Source organism: Loxodonta africana, chromosome 5 (assembly GCF_030014295.1).
Source record: "Loxodonta africana isolate mLoxAfr1 chromosome 5, mLoxAfr1.hap2, whole genome shotgun sequence".
NCBI lineage: Eukaryota > Metazoa > Chordata > Mammalia > Proboscidea > Elephantidae > Loxodonta > Loxodonta africana.
Window position 1 is genome coordinate 58629923 of NC_087346.1, and position 21410 is coordinate 58651332.

Genomic DNA, 21410 nt, shown 5'->3' on the forward strand with positions numbered 1-21410 from the left:
TATAAGCATTTCTGTCAACCATCTGTTCAAAAATAAGGTGCTTTTTTTTTTTTTCCTTTTTTTCTCACTGATATACCCCTGTAACCACTCTCTGTCAGTCCTGGTCTAAATAAGCAACTTCAAATGTTGGGAATGACTATGTGGTTGGTACTTATGTGCTAGTGACATATAGAATTTGGTTTGGAAAAACGTACATTGACACGCACTGATTCATTCAATGATAAGAAAATCTTAATATAAATGACTAAGAACCATGATATTGGATGGTGTTGTGAAAAAAAGTTTTTGTCTTTTCTAAGGAAAATTAGGCATGAATTTTTTCAAGAAACTTTGGCATTAGTTACAAATGGAACTTTGAAAGTTTCCAAGAAACACTGCAGGCAATTATGTTTACCAACACAGCTGATGCATGAAATTAGAAGATAACTTTAAGTTTGGGGAGAGAATCAGGCTTCTTTTAACTTACTTGGCTCTGATTTTTCTCCTTCCAAAATTAGTACAGTGATAAGATTAGAAGGAAGTGGAGCTTTGTTACACCCACTATTGACTTTTAATAATGTCAGCGGGCATTGGAAAGGAATAATTAAAAAAAAAAAAAAAAAAGCCCAGTTATTTTGGATTGTGGAACTATATTTGAGGGAAACATGATGTGAGATTAGGATCTTTTCCAATTATGTTTTAATTTGGGAGAAACCCTAGGGGTGTAAAATATCAATAGAGGCTTGTGCTCCCATTGCTATTGCATGAAAGTTGAGGTACAAGTTGATGCTGGCAAACTCAGTAGTGACTACATAAATCAGATACATATACACACACAACCTTCATGAAGTCTGCAACCTCAGTGAAACAGCAGGTCAAGTAAAGAGACTGCGGAACCTATCACCAGATAACAAAAGTGTTCTGGGGGTAAAGCCACGAATTGGGATGGGATCGGGCTGTATGTGAGACACATTGTCTGACACTTATTGACTGTATGATCTTGGGCATTTAACCTTAAAAATTCCCAGTTTCTTCAGCTCTAAAATGAGAATAATCTTATTAGTGTTATTTTGCATAATAAATGAGATAGAAATCTGTTTAACATGGGTTATTGATAGTATGTATTTCAGAAGACGATTACAAGGCTTAAATGAGCCAGTGCATATAAAACATTTCGCAGAAAGACTGGTACCTGCTAAGTGTTCAATAAATGGTAATTTTTAATTTCATAATTTTACTAATTTCATGGATTTTTTTGGTTGGACAGTTATAATTATTTTCATTACTGATTCAAGGATGATGCTGATGGGGCCATCATTTTCAGCTTTCCATGAGCTTCACTCTGTTCCACTTGTAATTGATGTTACACGTAGAACTGATTACAAAAGGAGCACGGTAGGAGAGTTTGAAGTTTCTGAGATAATCAGGAAAAAACTTGGGCAAGATTTGATGAGAGAAATCTGAAACATCATTTTCATAAATGGATGAAATAAGTGATGGCCTATTAGTATTAATAGTTGAATTTTGGGTTTTTAAGTTTGAATACCACAGTTAATTGAGGAAAAATACTCTCCTTCATGAAAGATCATTAATTCTTGATTTTATTTTTCAGTATTTTGCTACAATAGTCTTGTGTTGACTAATGGTTTTCATTTCCATATTTTTTTTAAAGAAATCTCTTTGTGTTTCCTTTTAAGGACAAGTTAAACTCCTAATGAATTCCCTGACATCTCTGATTATTTTAATTTTGAACTGCCAGACTTGTTGAGAAATCAATGTTCTTCAACTTTAGAAAACTTCGAACTACCTTGTTTTCAGTCAGGGAAGTTTTTCTTAAAATAATGTTGAGAACATTCTGTATTGAATAAAGCAGAAATCGCATTTGGTGCCCATCTCATAGTATGAAACTACAAAGGCAAAATTAGCTATGGGGAAATCAAAGGCCTTGTGTTCTAAGGTCTCCTGGGAATGGCATTTGTCCATTAAAGCACCAACAGGTAACCTATAAGTCCCACTGGCTCTAACATTCTAGGATTTAAGTAGGTGTACCATGATTTTTTTTTTTTTTTTTTTGTACCATGATTAGCCACCATTTCCCAGCATTGTTCCCGAGAAAACAACAGCACTGAGGACCACATTAAGCTACAACTTAACTGTAATGTAGTGAAGAGACAAATAGAACATGGCTACTGGAGTACCACGTCTTATCCAGTGATAGCTGTAATTATCTATCATCTACTACCTATGTCTATCTAATAATTTACTCTGACAGGACACAGTGACTCATGGTAAAAATTGACAGTGTTAAACTTGAAATATACATATTTTAGTATGACCTTTTTTCCTTCCTTTTTACATTGTTTCTCAGGCTTAGTGATTCTGTATGAAGGTGAAAATTCTGAAAATCTGTTATTCTTCCTGGAAAATGTGAGAAGTAACTTTCGAATAATATCCAAAACTTTATTTTATACAAAAATGATCTACTAATATTGTATTTTCAGAAGGTGGACTATCCTGTGATACTCTGCAGTAACATAATACAAAACTTGTATTCAAAGTGAAGGTATGCATTTATTATCATATAACCCATTGCTGTGGAGTCAATTTCAACTCATAGTGGCCGTATTGGACACAATAGAACTGCCCCATAGGGTTTCCAAGGCTATAATCTTTACAGAAGCAGATTGCCACTTCTTTCTTCCATGGAGCAGCTTGTGGGATTGAACCTCTGACTTTTTGGTTAGTAGCCAAGCGCTTAGCCACTGTGCCACCAGGGCTCCTTTATTATCACATACATGTACTTAGCCTTAGATACCTTTGGCCACCCTCATCATTTCTCATGATTTGTGGCTACAAGAATCCCTGTCTACTTACTGGATGGAGCTTTCAATGCGGGTGATAGTGAGGAAAGCAGCAAGGTTTGCAGTGTAAGATGAGATGACAATCAAAGCAAAAAGCCACCAAGCCCCCATCATCATTCGGGTAGCCAGGGTCGTGTATGGGACTTCCCCACCTGCGGAAATAGGAAAAGAAATTAAAAGAACATCAGCAAGTATTTATTAAATACAAGTTTGTTACAAAATTAACTTTCAAGAAGTGAGAAATTTTGCTACTTAACAATGTTAGCATTGATCTCTCAATTTTATTTATGTTTATCACTTCGTATTTAATTTTCTTTTATGAGACTATTATATGGAATCTAGTCAAAAAGAAGCATGATAAATATTTAGTAATAATATCTTTAAAAGGTAGTTTTCCCCTGTTCAACCCTAGAGTTAATTACCCTGTTATAATAATCACATATATACACTTTGTTTTCAAGGGCTTGATTATTCACTAAGTAAGTGATATTGATACTGTCATGCCTAAATTTAATATAGCTTTTCAGGTTTCCATTTCCGTAAATAATATTGAAAAGAGATTCCTTTTGGTTAAATTTCTGAGAGACGTAGGTTATTAAAGATCTCAGGAACACACACATTACTATTGACTCCAGCATCATCATATTTGCCTGGTTTTTCTAATTGGCTATCCCACTCCTTCACCATCTCATTGCAGAATCCTCCTTTCCATCTTTAAATGTTGGAGTGTCCTTGGGCTCAGTCCTTAGACTGCCTCTGCTCTCTGTTCACATCCCCACCCTGGCTACTCTCAACAAGTTCACCGACTTCAAATATCATCTACAGTGTACTCTGATGACTCTCAAATTTATATTCCAAGTTCCACTCTCGAGACAGCTACACGATTTCCGCTTGGGACCTAATGAACATCTCAAACTTACATGTAAAATTGGACTTTATTTTCACTCCCAAACTAACTCTTCTTCATCCCAGGAAATCTCAGGAAATAGTTCATTCAGTTGCTCAGAACAAAATCTTAAGGATTATGCAACATCCCATTCAATAGCAAGTCCTTCACAATTATCTTCAAACAACATTCCAATATCTACCTTATTTCACCACTTGCATTGCTACCACCCAAGACCAAGCCAACATCATCATCTCTTGACTGAACATTTAAAAATTTTTCCGTTTTCTGTTCTAGACATCAACACTTCCATATCTATTGCCGTTGTGCTCCTTTAAAAATAAAAATCATATCAGTGTACTCCCTGATCAAAACTTTCTGTGGCTTCCCATCATTCTTTAAAAAAAGTCCAAAACCTTTACATGAGCTGCCAGCCCTTACATAAACTGATCTTAGGTTACCTCTCTGACCTTATACCTTACCACTCTCTTCCTGGCCTTCTTGTAGTTCCTTCTATGGAGCCATGCTGGTTTCTGCCCCAGGGCCTTTGCGCTTGCAATTTGCTATGCTTGGAATTCTCTTTAATTTCCAAGCAAATTTTCCCTTCAATTTATTCAGGTTTCTGCTCAGCTGATACCTCTTCATAAGGATCTTTTATCGTCACTATATGTAAAATAATTCCTCAAACCCAGTCCTCCCAATTCCCTTATCTTTTTTCAAATCATAACTTATTATATGTTTTATATATTTTTGTTTATTTCTTTCCCTTATAATATAAATTCTGACGTAAAAACACTTCCTGTTCCATATCAGGTAGGTAAATATTTATTGAATGAAAGGATGCTGTATAGGAAATATTAATAGGCTTTCTAAAAGAAAATTGGCTTAAACCAATAGTGGAAACAGGTTAAAAATGATATAATACTACTTTCATCAGGTCCACCAATATGTGAATGACTTGACAGAATTCAATTAATTATAACAGTAGGCAGATTTTGATTCCAACCTCTAATTCTCAGTGTGTAAATTTTAAATATAGTGCAAACATACCCTTTGGATTTGCCTTCAGCAATTTTCCTGATGTAATGGACTCAGAACAGACTAACCTCTGATATCTGGAACACATTTTCCAAAAGCATTTATAATGCATTTTAGATACTTTCTTCTTCAAAGCAAAGGAAATATTCACTAAGCTTTTAAAAGATGAAAGCAAAAGAAAAATATTTATTTTTAAATCTACATAGGGACTTTCTGAACAAAACAACTAATTGAATAATAATAATGAAGTCTGAACAAGATGATAGCAAAAGAGTATATAATGTTAATATGTATAAGAAAATTAGAACAATATATTTATGACTGAAGAGGTAAATGGGAGGTTTGTTTCTACATGGTATTCTGTCTTAATTAGTGTTGTTATCACCCATATAAAACAATATTTGTTGACCATTCTTTATCTGTGGTATGAAATTTGCAACTTTGAGAATTCGAATATTCTCATAGAATCCAAATAAAATATCTTTTTATTTGATACCTGTATTTTGAAATCAAAGGTGGAAAGTAATAAGATTGTTAACTTCCAGTTATGGTAATGGTGGACTAAAACCAAACCAAACAAACACACTTGCTGCTGTCAAGTTGATTCCAACTCACAGTGACCCTATAGGACAGAGTAAAACTGCCCCCTAGGGTTTCCAAGGAACGCCTGGTGGATTTGAACTTCCAGCCTTTTGGTTAGCAGCGGTAGCTCTTAACCACTACGCCACCAGGGTTTCCAATGATGGATTAGATAATTCAAAAACAATTCTCTCATTTACAAAAGCTAGAAAAATTGAACATGGAAGACCTTTACTTCATACAGCTAATGAAGCAGTAAAAAATAGATGGCCAAGATGCTGGAGAAGAAAACTCAGGTGATCTGACATTTGGACAGCTTTTCTCCAAGGAGTATATGCCAACTGAAGAAAGGAAGCTAAGAGACTAAGGAGCAGAACAATGTCTTCAACAACCTTCAACAGTTAGGGAGTTATAAAAATTGGGGTCCAAGGCTTGCCAAGATGGGAGCAGAAATGGGGTAGAAAATCCACATATGAATGGAAAGCAATAAATACAATTCTAATTAAGCCATGAAACAAAGTAAAATCACAAAAGAAATAAAAAATATTTTGAACTGAATGATAATGAAAATACTCCATATCAGAACTTAAAGATATAGCAAAATTTGTGTTTAGAAGGAAATTTATAGCCTGATTTTTTTTAATGTGCAAGAAGGCTGAAAATCAATGAGCTACTTATAAATTTCAAGACATTAAAAAAATAATCAGCAAGTTAAACCTAAAGAAAATAGAGGGAAAGAAATAATGACTATAAGAAAAAAATTAATAAAATAGACAAAATATAATAGGAAAGGTTGCTCCAACAGAAGTTTGGTCCTTTGAGAAGACTAACAGAGAGCTGTTGAAACTGATCAAGAAAATAAGTAAGGGTACAAAAATACAATAACAGGAATAAAATGGAGACATTGTTATCTTACAGACATCAAAAAAAATAAGAGATTAATATGTACAATTTTATACCAATAAATTTGAAAACTGAGATGATATGGATGAATTTTTAGAAAAATTGTCAGTAGCAGAAATAGAAATTTTGAATGGTTTCATAACTATTAATTACATTAAATCCAGAATTAAAATTTCTCCACCAAGAAAATTTAAGGCCAAGTATTTTCACTAGCAGCAAAATCTAGCAAGTATTTAAGGAATAATAAACTCCATCCTTACACAAACTCTTCCTGTGATTACAGCAAAGGAAGGCACTATTCCCTTCATTTTACGAGGATAGCATAACTTTGATATCAAAACCTGTCAAGGTCATTACATCAAAAGGAAAATTACAAGCCAATTTTTCTCATGACGATAGATACAAAAAAATCTTAAATAAATTATCAAACTGAAAACAGCAATGTATAAAAGAAGAGTATGTTATGACCACATTGAGTTTATTGTATGAAAGCAAGGTTGGTTTGGCATTCAAAAATTGATCATTAATTTTTAAATTAGTACTATAACAGAGAAAATCTTATGATGCAGAAAAGGGACATGTAAAATTGAGCTTTCTGTCTTAAAACAACAACAAAACAATAACGTAGAAATAATACAGCAAACTGAAAATACAAGAGCCTTTTCTATTCTCATGAGGAATACTTTCAGAAAAAATAAGGACTTTTTAAGACTGCCTTTAAGGCTACTAGTTGTCACTACGTCTATTCAACACTGAATTGGAGAGCTTAATCACTATAGTGCAGACAGAAATATAAAAATAAAAATCTTAAGGATTGGAAAGAATAAAATCGAAGTCATGATTGGATTGGAGATGATATAAATGTTTATGTAGAAAATCCAAGAGGATGTAGGATATATGACTAAAATCAATAAATTTAGTTTTCATCTTACTATGATACAGAGTCAATGTCCAAATATCCACTATATTTTTATATACTTGCAACAAACATTTAAAGCATGGAACTAAGAAATATATGTGTCATTAGCAATAGTGTTAAAAGTATCAAATATGTAAGGATAAAGCCATTTAAATATGCAAAAGACCTCTATGTAAAAAAAAAAAAAAAGAAAATTTTGTAACAAACTGTAAAACAGTTTTGAGTGAAATGAAAGAAGATAAATAAATGGATGGATATATTGTTAATTGATTGAAAGACTCAATACCATAAAGATATAAATTCTTCTCAATTTGATCTACAGATTCAGTGAACTGTCAATCAAAACCCTAGGCTTGTGTGTGCATGTGTGTGTGAAGCTGAATGTAAAATTTATATGATATTGTAAAAGTACAAAAATGGCCAGGACATTCTTCAAGAAGAAGAAAAGGACTGGTTCTAGTTGACTATAATTAACACAGTGTGGTATCTGGACAAGGACAGACCAAATAGATTAATGAAAACTATTCATGTATAAATAGGCACTTGATTCATGCTCAGCTGCCTAGCTGGCGCTGCACTAAAATACAGAATGGTAGGTCATTTCTTTAGGCAGTCAACTGGATGTACATACCAAAAAAAATTGAATCCTGTCTCTGAACTTTTCAGTTCCAAGTGGCTTGTAAATACAAATGTAACAAGCAAGCAATAAAGCTTTTAGAAAATAATATAAGAAAATACATCCCGAACTTCGGGCAGAAAAATATTTCTTGAACAGAGCGCAAAAAGCATTAGCAGCAACAACAACAACAATGAAAAGACTGAGAAATTGGACTACAGTAATACTAAATTCAAAAGACACCAAGGAGATTAAAAGGACAAGCCATTGTACTTACAATATATCTAATAAAAACTTCATCAATATGTATTAATAATGCCTATAATAATTCAATAAGAATAAAGAAGACGACAATCAGAAAAATGAGAGAGGCTTCATGAAAGAAGATAACCACATGACTAGCAAATATATGAAAAGGTGGTACCTCATTAATAATCACAGATGTGCAAAATACACAAAAAATGGAAGATCACTACACAGTCACCAGAATGATTAAAAGAATGGCCATAGCAAGTGTTGACAAGGATGCAGAACAACCAAAATGCTCAAATTCTGTAGTGGGATTGTTAATTGGTTTAATCACTTTGAGAAACAATTTGTCAGTGCCTCTGAAACCTAATATATGCATATTTTAGTCCTCGTAATTCTACCCCTTGGGAACATATTCAACAAATGAGCGTGTGCACCAAACGACATGCACAGGAATGTTCATTGCACCATTATTCACATTAGCCCCAATGTGGAAAAAGCCTAAACAACAATCAAGAGCAGAATGAATAAATGAACGATAGTAAATTTCTAAAATGGAGTATCACACAGACATGAAAACGAACAAACCTCAGTTACATATAAAACCTTTAATGAATTTCACGAACTTAATATTGAGTAAAAGAATGTATGTTGTATCATAATTGTTCAAGAACAGGCAGCTTGAATGATAGTGTTGGAAGCCCTACTAATGGCTATATTTAAGAGGGAGTAAAAGTTGAGGGAGAGAGATACAATAGGGTTGGGTCACTGATAATGTCCTATCTTTTCCTGGGTGGTGATTACACAGATATTCAGTTGTTATTAATTCATTGAGTTGTGCTTTTAAGTTTTGTGCCACTTATTGTAAATAGTATTTCACAACAAAAATGAAATAAAAGAAGTAAAGAGAAAGAAAGGCAAGTGATTTTAATAAAAAATATTTTTTTCCTTTATTTTTTCCAAATGGAAAGAATGTCTTTTCATAGATTCAGCATGCTAGAAGACACAATCAGGTAAAAGACAAACAACAACAACAACAACAACCTGCTAAATTAAAAACAAAATCTCAACTTGCTAAAGAATGGGAAAATTAGGTTGTCAATTTCGGACAATGCATGGGTCTGCAAAGGCATGACTCTAGAGTTGGGTATTTTGATTCCTACAACCCTGACGAATTCAAAGTTTCCTAACATCCTTATGCACAAGTGTGAGGAATTTGTATTTTCTAAAGTGATTCCATCTACTGTAAGGAGGATTTTCTCGACAAAGATTTGCATTTTGATGTGACTGTTGCAACAAAAAATATATCAATCTTGCTACTGTATATACTTATAAAAGTTGTTAAAGAAATAATGTTTTGCCCTCAGGCAAGATTATGTAACTTGATAATTCCAATTGGGCCAAGGAAAAATCTGTTCCTATGAGTCTTCTGTGTGAATAAATATGTGTCTTAGTGTTTGCCTGAAAATATAAAAGGGTAGTTGTAAACAAGGTTTGCCCATTTGGTTGTTTGGTAAATCAACTTCTCATAGGTTCAAACACTCACAGAATATATATTTTATAATCTGGGACTGTTGAATGCTTTTATGAAATATAATTTTAAAAATAGAAGAAAATTCATTATCTTTTTTTAAATAAACATTCCTTTTTCAAGGCTCTTTATTGGATCTTGATGGCTAATCAGACTTAAAGTAAATAGAAAATTTTCAATATTAGAGGTGACTGAAGGTGTTCAGGTAAGCTGGTCAATTGAAGTATCAATAAATATTAGAATGTTTTAAACTTACCTAATAATTTTTCTTTTTTTTTTTTAATCACAACTTAGAAAACATGAAGGAAGCTATTGCTGGCAATTAGTGTAAAAGTCATTGCCATTGTAAGAATATTCAACACCTAAGAGTTGGTAAGCATTAAGTGTCACCTCCAAAGTGCTGAATATATGTCAATAACTTTTACATATTAATTTACTCCTTAAGGTTTGGTAGTATATAGTCAGACTGGGGGATGACTCTGACTAGATCTGTAAATGCTTTGATATTTTTTCCCTTTGTACAAGGTGTGGGGGTAAGAAGAGGGGACATGAGCTACAGTGCATTTTGATCTCAGCCAAGGGTTTTCAGGTCTACTATGGAGCCCTGGTGGCTCAGTGGTTAAGAGCTCAACTGCCAACCAGAAGGTCGGCAGTTCGAATTCAGCAGCAGCTCCTTGGAAACCCTGTGGGGAAGTTCTGTTCTGTCCTGTAGGGTCGCTATGAGTTGTAAACAACTCTATGGCAATGGGTATATTTAACTCACAAGCTACAGCAGGTTTCCTAAAATGTAGCATGTCTATCATTGGCACAAGAGATGGCTTTATAAACTAGAGAGAGGTAGTATAAAATAACATTACGTTATGGTGAGAAACTTATTCCATATACAATTATCCATATATATCCATATATATATCCATATATATATTCATACATATATCCATATATATATATAATATTTGTTGTTGTTAGGTGCCGTCAAGTCAGTTCTGACTCGTAGCGATCCTTTGGAAAACAGAATGAAACACTGCCCAGTCCTGTGCCATCCTCACAATTGTTGCTATCCTTGAACCCATTGTGGCAGCCACTGTGACAATCCATCTCCTCTTTTTTGCTGACCCTGTACTTTACCAAGCATAACGCCCTTCTCCAGGGATTGATCCTTCCTGATAACATGTCCAAAGTATGTGAGATGTAGTCTCGCCATCCTTGCTTTTAAGGAGCATTCTGGTTGTGCTTCTTTCAAGACAGATTTGTTTGCTCTCTTGGCAGTCCATGGTGGTATACTAAATATTCTCCTCCAACACCACAATTCAAAGGCATCAATTCTCCTTCAGTCTTCCTTATTCATTGTCCAGCTTTCACTTGCATAGGAGGCGATTGAAAACACCATGGCTTGGATCAGGCGCACCCTAGTCTTCAAGGTGACATCTTTGCTTTTCAACACTCTAAAGAGGTCTTTTGCAGTAGATTTTCCCAATGCAATGCATCTTTTGATTTCTTGACTTCTGATTCCTATGTATTTCATCTGGTGAGGTCTATCTGTATAGTTGCCGTTTATGTTAGTGAAAAAAGGTATTTTCAACAAAGAAGTCATTGGTCTTGCAAAATTCAATCACAATCTCCAGCATCATTTCCATCACCAAGGCCATATTTTCCAACTACCGATCCTTTCTCTTTGTTTCCAACTTTCACCTTCCAACTACCAGTAATTATCAGCACATCCTGACTGCATGTTCGATCAATTTCAGACTGCAGAAGTTGGTAAAAATCTTCAATTTCTTCATCTTTGGCCTTAGTGGGTGCTGCGTAAATTTGAATAATAGTCGTATTAACTGGTCTTAGTTGTGGGCGTATGGATATTATCCTATCACTGACAGCGTCGTACTTCAGGATAGATCTTGAAATGTTCTTTTTCAGGATGAATGCAATGCCGTTCCTCTTCAAATTGTCATTCCTGGCATAGTAGACCATATGGTTGTCTGATTCAAAATGGCCAATACCAGTCCATTTCAGCTCACTAATACCTTGGATATCAATCTCTATGTGCTCCATTTCATTTTTGACAATTTCCAGTTTTCCTAGATTCATACTTTGTACATTCCAGGTTCTGATTATGAATGGATGTTTTCACCTGTTTCTTCTCATTTTGAGTTGTGCCATATCAGCAAATGAAAGTCCCAAAGCTTGACTCCATCCACATCATTAAGGTTGACTCTACCTTGAGGAGGCAGCTCTTCCCCAGTCGTATTCTGAGTGCCTTCCAACCTGAGGGGGCTCATCTTCCAGCACTATATCAATGTTTTGCTGCATTCATAATGTTTCACTGGCTAATTCTTTTCAGAAGTAGACTGCCAGGTCTTTCTTCCTAGTCTGTCTTAGTCTGGGAGCTCAGCTGAAAACTGTCTGCCACGGGTGACCCTGCTGGTATTTGAATACCAGTGGCATAGCTCCCAGCATCACAGCAACGCATAAGCCCCCATAGTATGACAAACTGACAGAGGTATGGGGGACATAAAAAAAAAAAATATGTATACATACATATATTATCATAGCAAGAACAAAGCCTCAAGTGGTGATAATAAGGCTCTTAAAAAAATTGAATCTATTTTTACAAAAAGGCAGATCTCAAACTACCTTTGTCAGGCAACAGAAACTAAATAGAATTTAGTATTGTTGTTTCATTTTTATTATATTTACTTTCTGTTTAATTTAATAAGGAAACCCTGGTGGCGTAGTGGTTAAGTGCCATGGCTGCTAACCAAAGGGTCGGCAGTTCGAATCCGCCAGGCGCTCCTTGGAAACTCTATGGGGCACTTCTACTCTGTCCTACAGAGTCGCTATGAGTTGGAATCAACTCGACGGCACTGGGTCTGGGTTATAGTTATTTTCTGTTTAATTTAATAATAGTGAATATAACATTTATTAACAACAACTTGTACTACTCTATCATCTCAATGTCATGCAGTCCACTCTTCTGGAGAATTGCAGAGATTAGTGCCACCAGCAATGTCTTGAAAGATTTTGGCTCCTACCACACCCTCATTTAACTCACTGGTTCAAAAGCCAGATGGTTCTTGGAAAATAATTGTTTATTGCAAACAATATTGAGAAGATATGAAACTCAGCTGAGTTTCAGATAAGATATCTTATTGGAACCAATCAAAAGCCCTTGGAACCTAGTATTACAGATATTAACATAGCAAATAAGTTTTCCAACCTTATCAGATAAGTAATCAGAAAAATTTTGCCTTCACAATGCATGGATGACTGTATAATTTGACTCTTTTGCCTTATGGTTATGCCAACTCTCCTACCTTCTGTGATAATATAGCTCAGAGGTATCTTGAACATCTTGATATCCAGTAAAAATAATGCTGATCCATTATACTGATAATGCTGTGATAATGAAAATTATTGAGTAGGAAGTTGACAATCAGCTTGGACACCTTAGTAAGCCACAGACGTGCCAGATGTGAGCAATAAACCCCCCAAAATTCAGAGGCCTGAATATATATGAACATCCCCCCTAGAAAGGGATGTTGGGACAACTGCTCTAGAACAAGTGACAAGATGCTGGATTTAGCACCTTTCACCAGGAAGGAAAAAGACACACTGTTTTTGACTTCTTTGGATTTCAGAGGCAACCTACAGCACATTTGTGTGTGCTACTCTGACCCATTTATCGGGTAATCAAAGCTGCCAGTTTTCAGTAGGATTCAGAACAAGTAAAGACTCTGAAATAGGTCTAGGCTGCAATGCAGGCTGCCCTGTCATTTGGGTTTTATGACCCAGCGGACTCAGTGGAGTTGGAGGTAGCTATAGCAGACAGGGAAACCCTGGTGGTGTAGTGGTTAAGAGCTAAGAGCTATGACTGCTAACCAAAAGGTTGGCAGTTCAAATCCACCAGGCCCTTTGGAAACTCCGTGAGGCATTCTGCTCTGTCCTGTAGGGTCACTATGAGTCAGAATCAGCTTGAAGGCAAGGGGTTTGGTTTTTTTTTTTTAATAGTGGACAGAGGTAGTACATGGTAAGCTCCAACAGGAAAATCAACACAACCCCTGGATTTTGGAGTAAGATCCTGTCTTCTTCTGCCAACAATCATTAATATATTTGATAAACGGCTTCTGGTTTATTACTAAATTGTGTTAAAGACTAGAACCTGACCATGGGATACTATTTATGCAACCTAGACTCCCCATCATGAACTGAATATTATCTGATCTGTCACACATCTACGATACTCATAGAAGCATTCCATCATAAGACAGAAATAGCAGACCAGTGGCATCACCAGGGTAGGTGTCACCCAGTGCAATAATTCATGGTGTCAATCCCCCCTGCCATGGACCTTTTCCTACCCCAGACCATTCGGAATTCCTGCACAATAAAAAAAAAAAAGATAAATTAGCAATATCTGAAAAAAAATAAGGAAATGTAAAATGTAAATCTATTGGATGTGTTAGTTCTATTAAATGTAAATTTTAATGTGTCACTATTTTTTAAACCATAATTCAAACTTAAACCCTAAAAATATCATTAAAATAAGATATATCTTCACAGACAGTGATGTCTTTAAAGAAAATTTAAAAGACTAAAATTAAAAAAAAAAAACTGAATTTAAGATTTAAGTTATGTTTCTAAACATGTATTAAGAAACTTAGCATTCCCTCCCCATTTTAAACTGTCGAATTCTCTAGGTAGTTATCAAAGAGTTATATAATCAATAATTGTTATACATGTAAGTTTATTATCAATTCAGTAATAGAACAAAACTAAAAAATCTAAACTTGTTGCCGTCGAGTCGGTTCCAACAAATAGTGACTGTATAGGACAGGGTAGAACTGCCATAGGTTTTCCAAGGAGCGCCTGGTAGATTTGAATTGCCAGCCTTTTGGTTAGCAGCTGTAGCTCTTAACCACTATGCCACCAGGGTTTCCAATTACAGCATAATATGTGAGAAATATAATTGTAAATTGCTTAAATGAAGTATTTCTTAGATTATATGAATACTGACAACAAAATTGTTTTGTAAAATCTTTCTACATTGAATTACAACATAATTAGTAACTGAGCAGAAGCCTTTTTGTAACTTTTTTCCATTTTCTTTAATTACTACTTCATTCTCAAAAAAATTATCGATATAGTTCACAAATACTAATTACCACAATATTGTAGCTAAAACACCAGAAAATTTGACAAAATCAGTGAGTATAAAAACACCAGCTGCGAAGAAAACAACAGCACGTGCTCGTAGCGTGTGCAGATGAAACCACGTGATTCAAAGCATCGTTGTAATTGGGTAATTGTGATAGCTTTGACCAGAGTGCATTAGAAGGTTCAAAAAGTAAATTAGCATAGAGTTCTAGGCTTTCAGGTATATTGATACTTGTAAATTGGGCTTACAAAAAGATGTTTTTGTCATTATAACTAAATACAGAAATATTTTTATTTAAAAATAGTAAATTTCTTCTGAAACACTGCACAAAAATTTTATAGACATTTTGGTGTCACCCCCTCTGACAGTGTCACCCGGTGTGGTCTGCACCCCCTGCACTCCCCTGGTTATGCCACTGTATGAGACCATGCCCAAGAAAGTCCAGAAGACACAAATAAATTATAAGAGCAGGTGGCTTGGACTCTCATGGCACCTGTTCCTGTTGCTTTTTGCCTCTCCCTCCACCCATAGCTAGGATTTTATTGGAAGTTCCCTTGAGCATTCCCTAATTACACAATCTGTTGCTCAAACAAGCCAAGCACGTTCTGTTCCGAGGCCTTCACAATTACTGTTCCCCTCAGCTTTGAACAATCTTCCAAAGATATCTGGACGCTGTGAACTCTTGCCTCTTTAAGTCTTTACTCCCTACATTAAAATTGCACCCTCACCCTACACAGGAACTCCCTGTCCTTTATTTTTGTCCACATAACATATGTCACTTTCTAATTTCCTATATAATTCAATGATTCAAAGCAGTTCCTTCTTTCCAACTCTAACAGTTTTTTTTATTTTCATTTTTTAAAAGTTCCATATCAGTTGAATAATAAATTGAAAATATTTCATTTTTTTCTGAATGAATAAAGTTCTTTACACACACACACACACACACACTATCTATATACCCAAATTACTTAAAATAAGACTGTTGTGGTCAAATCAAGAACGAATGCTCTTTGAACATTAGGACTTCCTAAAGAAGGAAATAATCTTTATAATTCTCAAAACTTTAGGTTTAACACAATTAGTTAAGTTTAACTTATTGAACTCAGTGTCGTGGAATATTTCCAGTGGACAGATCTGAAAAATTTTCAACCAAAAATTAATTATAATCAAATCAAATGGCTGTTGGCCACATCGCATAAACTTTATATACTGATTTTATTTTAACATCCAAGTGCCAATCACTGCAACTCATACCGAGACTGAATTGAATTAAATTGCATGCCCCCAAAAAGTAACACTTGGCAACTTCTTTCTTTCACAATGTTTTCATTACTCCAGGCTCTTTAAATTTCCCACTGTTTCTAATGAGCCTGAAGAGAGAAAACAAAACAGTCCACTTAAAGTCCATCGTGAATTTCACGTTACCAGTTTGTAAGATGGGCTGAATTATAGTTTTATAAAGTTGTGCCTCAAGTCATACTTAAGAATCTTGACGTAAGTACTGTATGGAGATAAGGTGTTGTTATTAGCTGCTGTTGAGTAGGGTTGGACTCATGGCGATTCCATGCACAGTAGTATCAGACCGTTGTGATCTATAGGGTTTTCATAGGCTGATTTTCAGCAGTAGATCACCAGTCCTTTCTTCCTAGTCTGTTTTTGTCCGGAACTTCCAATGAAACCTGTTCAGTATCATAGCAACATACAAGCGTCCACTGACAGGTTTGCAGTAGCTGCGCTTAAAGTGCATTGGCTGGGAATCCAAACTCAGGTCTCCCACGTGGAAGGCGAGAATTCTACCACCAAACCACCACTGTCCTCTTATGGGGATATATAAGTCCTTTAAGTGCAATGGTAAGAATATAATGAATGAGCAATACGTATAGTATTTACCATGATTCCCTACCACAAACTGGTTAAGTTTCATATCTCCAAGGATAGTGGTAGTGGTGGTAATTAGAAACATTTGTGGTAAACCATTTTTCTAGGTCTTGTTTAACGAAGGCTTTTTTTTTTCTGCACTAATTGTTTTTTTATCAATTCTACTGGGCAAATATGATCAGAGTGTGAGTGAATTGCTCTAAATCTATTGAAAGTAACTTGCTGTACATGAACTTTATTGCATCGGAAGAATACATTTTCCAGAACACTAATTAGCAAAGTCCTTTTTTTTATAGGACTAGTTAACCCACCTTGAACTGGCAAATTTACTCTTTTAGAGATTCTGAAATGACATTGTAATGAAAAGCTCTTTTCTGCTTTTTAAGAGATTTGTTATAAATGAGCCTCTAAATGTCTGCAATTGAGTGGTTTAGCTAGAAGGCTTGGTAGTGTATACAGTGTTTGTTGAGATTTCCACTAATCCATAGAGCTGTGCCAATGAAAGCAGCTTTAGCACAAAGCACAATGGGTCAGCATGCCAAACATCCTCCTCAAGCTTCTTACCATTTTTTATACCAACAAAAATGTTTTTGCTCACTTCTTCTGTTTCCTTTCTCAGTATCTATCAAAAGGACCCTTGCAAATTTTAATGATATAAGTAACACTTTATATCTTCAGTACATTCATATCACACTAAATTTCAACAACAATGGAAAGAGTCAACCCTCGTTGGCTCCCAGAATATTTCCTATCACGTACATGGTTTCCATTAGTTACTGTTTTGTCAAAACCACACACATTTACTTAAGAGGTGCCCTAGAAACATCTTCAGCCTATGTATTCACGCTCTTATATTTGCTCCAATTTGCTATTTTAGAGGTCTTGTAGGAGAAGCCATAGAGTTGCATCCTATCTTCCTTGGTTTGTCTTTAGATGTGCTAGTGAATGTCTTGCTTTGTAAAATTCAAATGTGCATGTTCAAGATTTTGGTAAAAAAAATTCATATATTGGTAGAAATTCTTATTTTCCTGTCTTATCTTCCAAAATTAAAACATTTGAGATTTTAGCAATTCACCTGAAAAAGGGGGAAATGGTATCCTAACAAAGTGCTCAAAATCTTCAGGAAGTGTTCAGACAGATGGTTCAGGGATGCACTACAATTTTAAAAGTCAATTTACATGTTAACCCTTTTTTTTTTTTTCTCATATCTACCATATTTTGTTTCATGTATTTTGGGTTGATTTTGTTTATTAAATCTTTAATTGATTTTTAAGAATTTTGTTTCCATTTTTTAATATATCTGTATGTCTAGATTATCTATCTATCTCAATTGACTATCTTGTCATCAAAAAAAGAGAATACTTAATGGATAATTTGAACTGATCTTTTAAATATATTCAAATGCCATTTCTTAGAAACTCAAAAGATTATTCTCTTTCGCTTTTTTTTTTTTTTTTAACTGTTTTTTCTGTTACCTGGTGATTTATCCATAGACCTGGCAGTGAAATGAGTGCAAGGAAAGGCACTGAAAGAGGAAATACTGTCTGGACGACTAGTCGTTTGTCAAACAGCATGAAGCAAGACTGCAGTTGAGTCAGGGCCTGCCACTCTGTAGTGATCCATTAGCGTTTAATGTCTTAAAATAATTATAGTGAGGCCTAAGCTACTATACAAAACTGATATATAAATTCTAGTGCCATTATCAATCCCATTTTTCAGGGATTCAATCAATCAACAGTTCTGAAGAAAACTGCACCCATTTTGCCAATGCCAGAGGCATGAAAGTTCAAAAGGTAAGCAGCAGTAGTCAACAGGAACCAAAAGTGAAATGGATCTCAGAGTGAAGTTTTTAATTACCCCTGTTATTTCTGAGACTGGTTCCTAAACCAGGCCTTATGCATAAGTGTGTCATTTATTTCACAAGGTCAGAGAATGCCAATACATATTCAGTCAGTTTTAATAATGGTAAAAAGGTCAGGAGTAACACTAAAATACATGATGAAAGCTCCAAAATGCCAGTCAAACTCAGCAACCTGTTAACTGCCATTGAAGATTAATTTTAAATTAGAACTCACTTTTAAGCATACATTAAGATTCACAGTTTGTCAGAGAACAGGAGAATAATTTATCATTATGAATTCATGTTTTCAAAACTAATATTAGCCTACTCAATTAAGAACTTTCTCTTCTTCCATATTTTCCAAAGCTTTTATACTTAAGTTCTTAGGAGGGCATCTTAAAAAAGCAGAAGAGAAAAATGGGATTCCTCTGTGTTCTTTTCAGGATATTCTTTTGAATAAATGGAAAATGGCTAAAGGAATTAGATTTTAACATTCTCGTGCTTCAGGAAATTCACTGGGATAAAGTATAAACTTTTTTAAAAAAGTATATGGGCTGTATACGTTCAGATAGATTTCTGTAAAGAAGACAGATCTGTAACTGAAGGTCAACACAGTAATTCCCAAAACATTGCTGACTGAGTAAGTGACTGTGAATGAGCCACGGCTACTGAATCTCTGTTTGTATAATGCAAAAATGGAAAGCTGAATGCATTTTAGAATTCCACAGGTAGCTTAAATATTTTACCTAAAATGAATTTTTTTTTTAAGGTGCTATTTGGATGTAGTTTCTACATTTCATCTAAAGTCATCAAGCCAAGGAATTGGTTTGAATTGATGAGTAGTGGGAAACAAAATCATACAGCTGGCCTGAAGTGGTAAATCAAGAATATAGATGTAACAGGTAGGAAATGGGGTTAGGGAAGAAAGCAATAACGGTGAAGTTAGGAAACGAAAAAGAAGAAAAAGGAATAGCTATTAAACTCAAATCAAAATCAGGAAGTAAGTGATTTTAAAGTGCAAAAGTCGGGAAACAAAACAGTAAAAGCTTCTACTTATTGAGAGCGTTTACTATGCACCAGATATTGTGTTAAGTGTCATATAAACATTTTCTTATGTAATCTTCACAACAGCCTTATGAAATGATTAGGAAAGTAAGGGGATTCCTAGCCAAGGCCAAGATCTTAGAGTAGTAGAGAAATAGGACTCATGCTCACAGGCTATCACAGGCAAGGAGAAAAGACTAGGCAAGGAGTGATACACGTCAGAGAATCTGGAAGCTTCGTGGTGTCTTCTCCTCCAAGTACATGCACTGTTTCTGTCATTGAGGGTTCTGGTTTATTATTGACACTTCATTTTCTCCCTCTGTTCTCCTCAATGACAAGAATGAATAGGCGTAGATGGAGGGCTGCTAGATGAAAAATTTAGGACATGATCAAGCAAACAAATTAAAATATGCAGTATAAGAATTTAGCTACCTATATTAAAATCAAACCTGTTGCCACCGAGTCATTTCTGACTCATAGTGATTCTACAGGACAGAGTCGAACTGCCCCATAGAGTTTCCAAGGAGTGGCTGGACATTTTGGTTAGCGGCCTGAGCTCTAACCACTGTACCACCAGGGCCCCCCAGGACTCCTAGCTATCTGTAAATACCAAACCAGTTGCCGGGGAGTCAATTCCGATTCAGAGCAACCCTATAGGACAGAGTAGAACTGCCCCATTGCGTTTCCAAGGAGCAGTAGGTGGGTTCGAACTGCTGACCTTTTGGTTAGCAGCGAAGCTCTTTAACCACTGCACCAACAGGGCTCCAGCTGTCTATTGTGTTGTTGTTAGGTGCTGTCGAGTCAGTTCCAAATCATAGAGACCCTACGGACAACAGAACTAAACACTGCCTGGTCCTGCACCATCCTGATGATAGTTGAGTCCATTGTTGCAGCCACTGTGTCAATCCATCTCCTTGAGGGTCTTCTTCTTTTTCACTGACCCTCTACTTTACCAAGCATGATGTACTTCTCCAGTGACTGATCCCTCCTGATAACATGTCCAAAGTATGTAAGACATAGTCTCACCATCCTTGCTTCCAAGAAGCATTCTGGTTGTACTTCTTCAAAGACAGATTTGTTCATTCTTTTGGCAGTCCCTGGTATATTGAATATTCTTTGCCAACACCACAATTCAAAGGTGTCAATTCTTCTTCAGTCTTCCTTATTGATTGTCCAGCTTTCTCATGCATATGAGGCGATTGAAAACAGCATGGCTTGTGTCGGGCACACCTTAGTCCTCAAGGTGACATCTTTGCTTTTTGACACTTCAAAGAGGTCTTTTGCAGCCGATTTACCCAATGCAATTCATCTTTTGATTTCTTGACTGCTCCTTCCATGGCTGTTGATTGTGGATCCAAGTAAAATGAAATCCTTGACAATCTCAATCTTTTTTCTGTTTATCATGATGTTGCTCATTGGCCCAGTTGTGAGAATTTTTGCTTTCTTTATGTTGAGGTGTAATCCATACTGAAGGCTGTGGTCTTTGATCTTCATCAGTAAGTGCTCCAAGTCTTCTTCACTTTCAGCAAGTGAAGTTGTGTCATCTGCATAATGCAGGTTGTTAATGAGTTTTCCTCTAATTCTGATGCCCCATTCCTCTTCATATAGTCCAGCTTCCTTGATTGTGTGCTCAGCATACAGATTGAATAGGTATTATGAAAGGATACAACCTGACATACACCTTTCCTGACTTTGAACCATGCGGTATTCCCTTATTCTGTTTGAACGACTGCCTTTTGATCCATGTACAGATTCTTCAGGAGCACAATTAAGTGTTCAGGAGTTCCCATTCTATACAATGTTATCCATAATTTGTTATGATCCAGCTCTCTATAAGACCCCCAAAAAGTTCCTTTCTATAACATCTCCCCAAAATGTCCCAATTTATTTTGACTTGGACATAATCTACTGTTAAAACCGAAGTACTTT

The 21410-nt window shown here is 35.5% G+C and overlaps 1 protein-coding gene across 2 annotated transcripts in view; it reads right to left on the minus strand.

The window, feature by feature from the left end:
- Positions 1–21410, minus strand: part of GRID2 (glutamate ionotropic receptor delta type subunit 2) — a 1644765-nt gene that overhangs the window by 286579 nt on the left and 1336776 nt on the right. For both annotated transcript variants that reach the window (XM_010594048.3, XM_003414078.4), the window contains one exon: positions 2854–2992. In XM_010594048.3, the coding sequence (XP_010592350.1) occupies positions 2854–2992 (139 nt within the window). The remainder of the gene's footprint in view (positions 1–2853; positions 2993–21410) is intronic.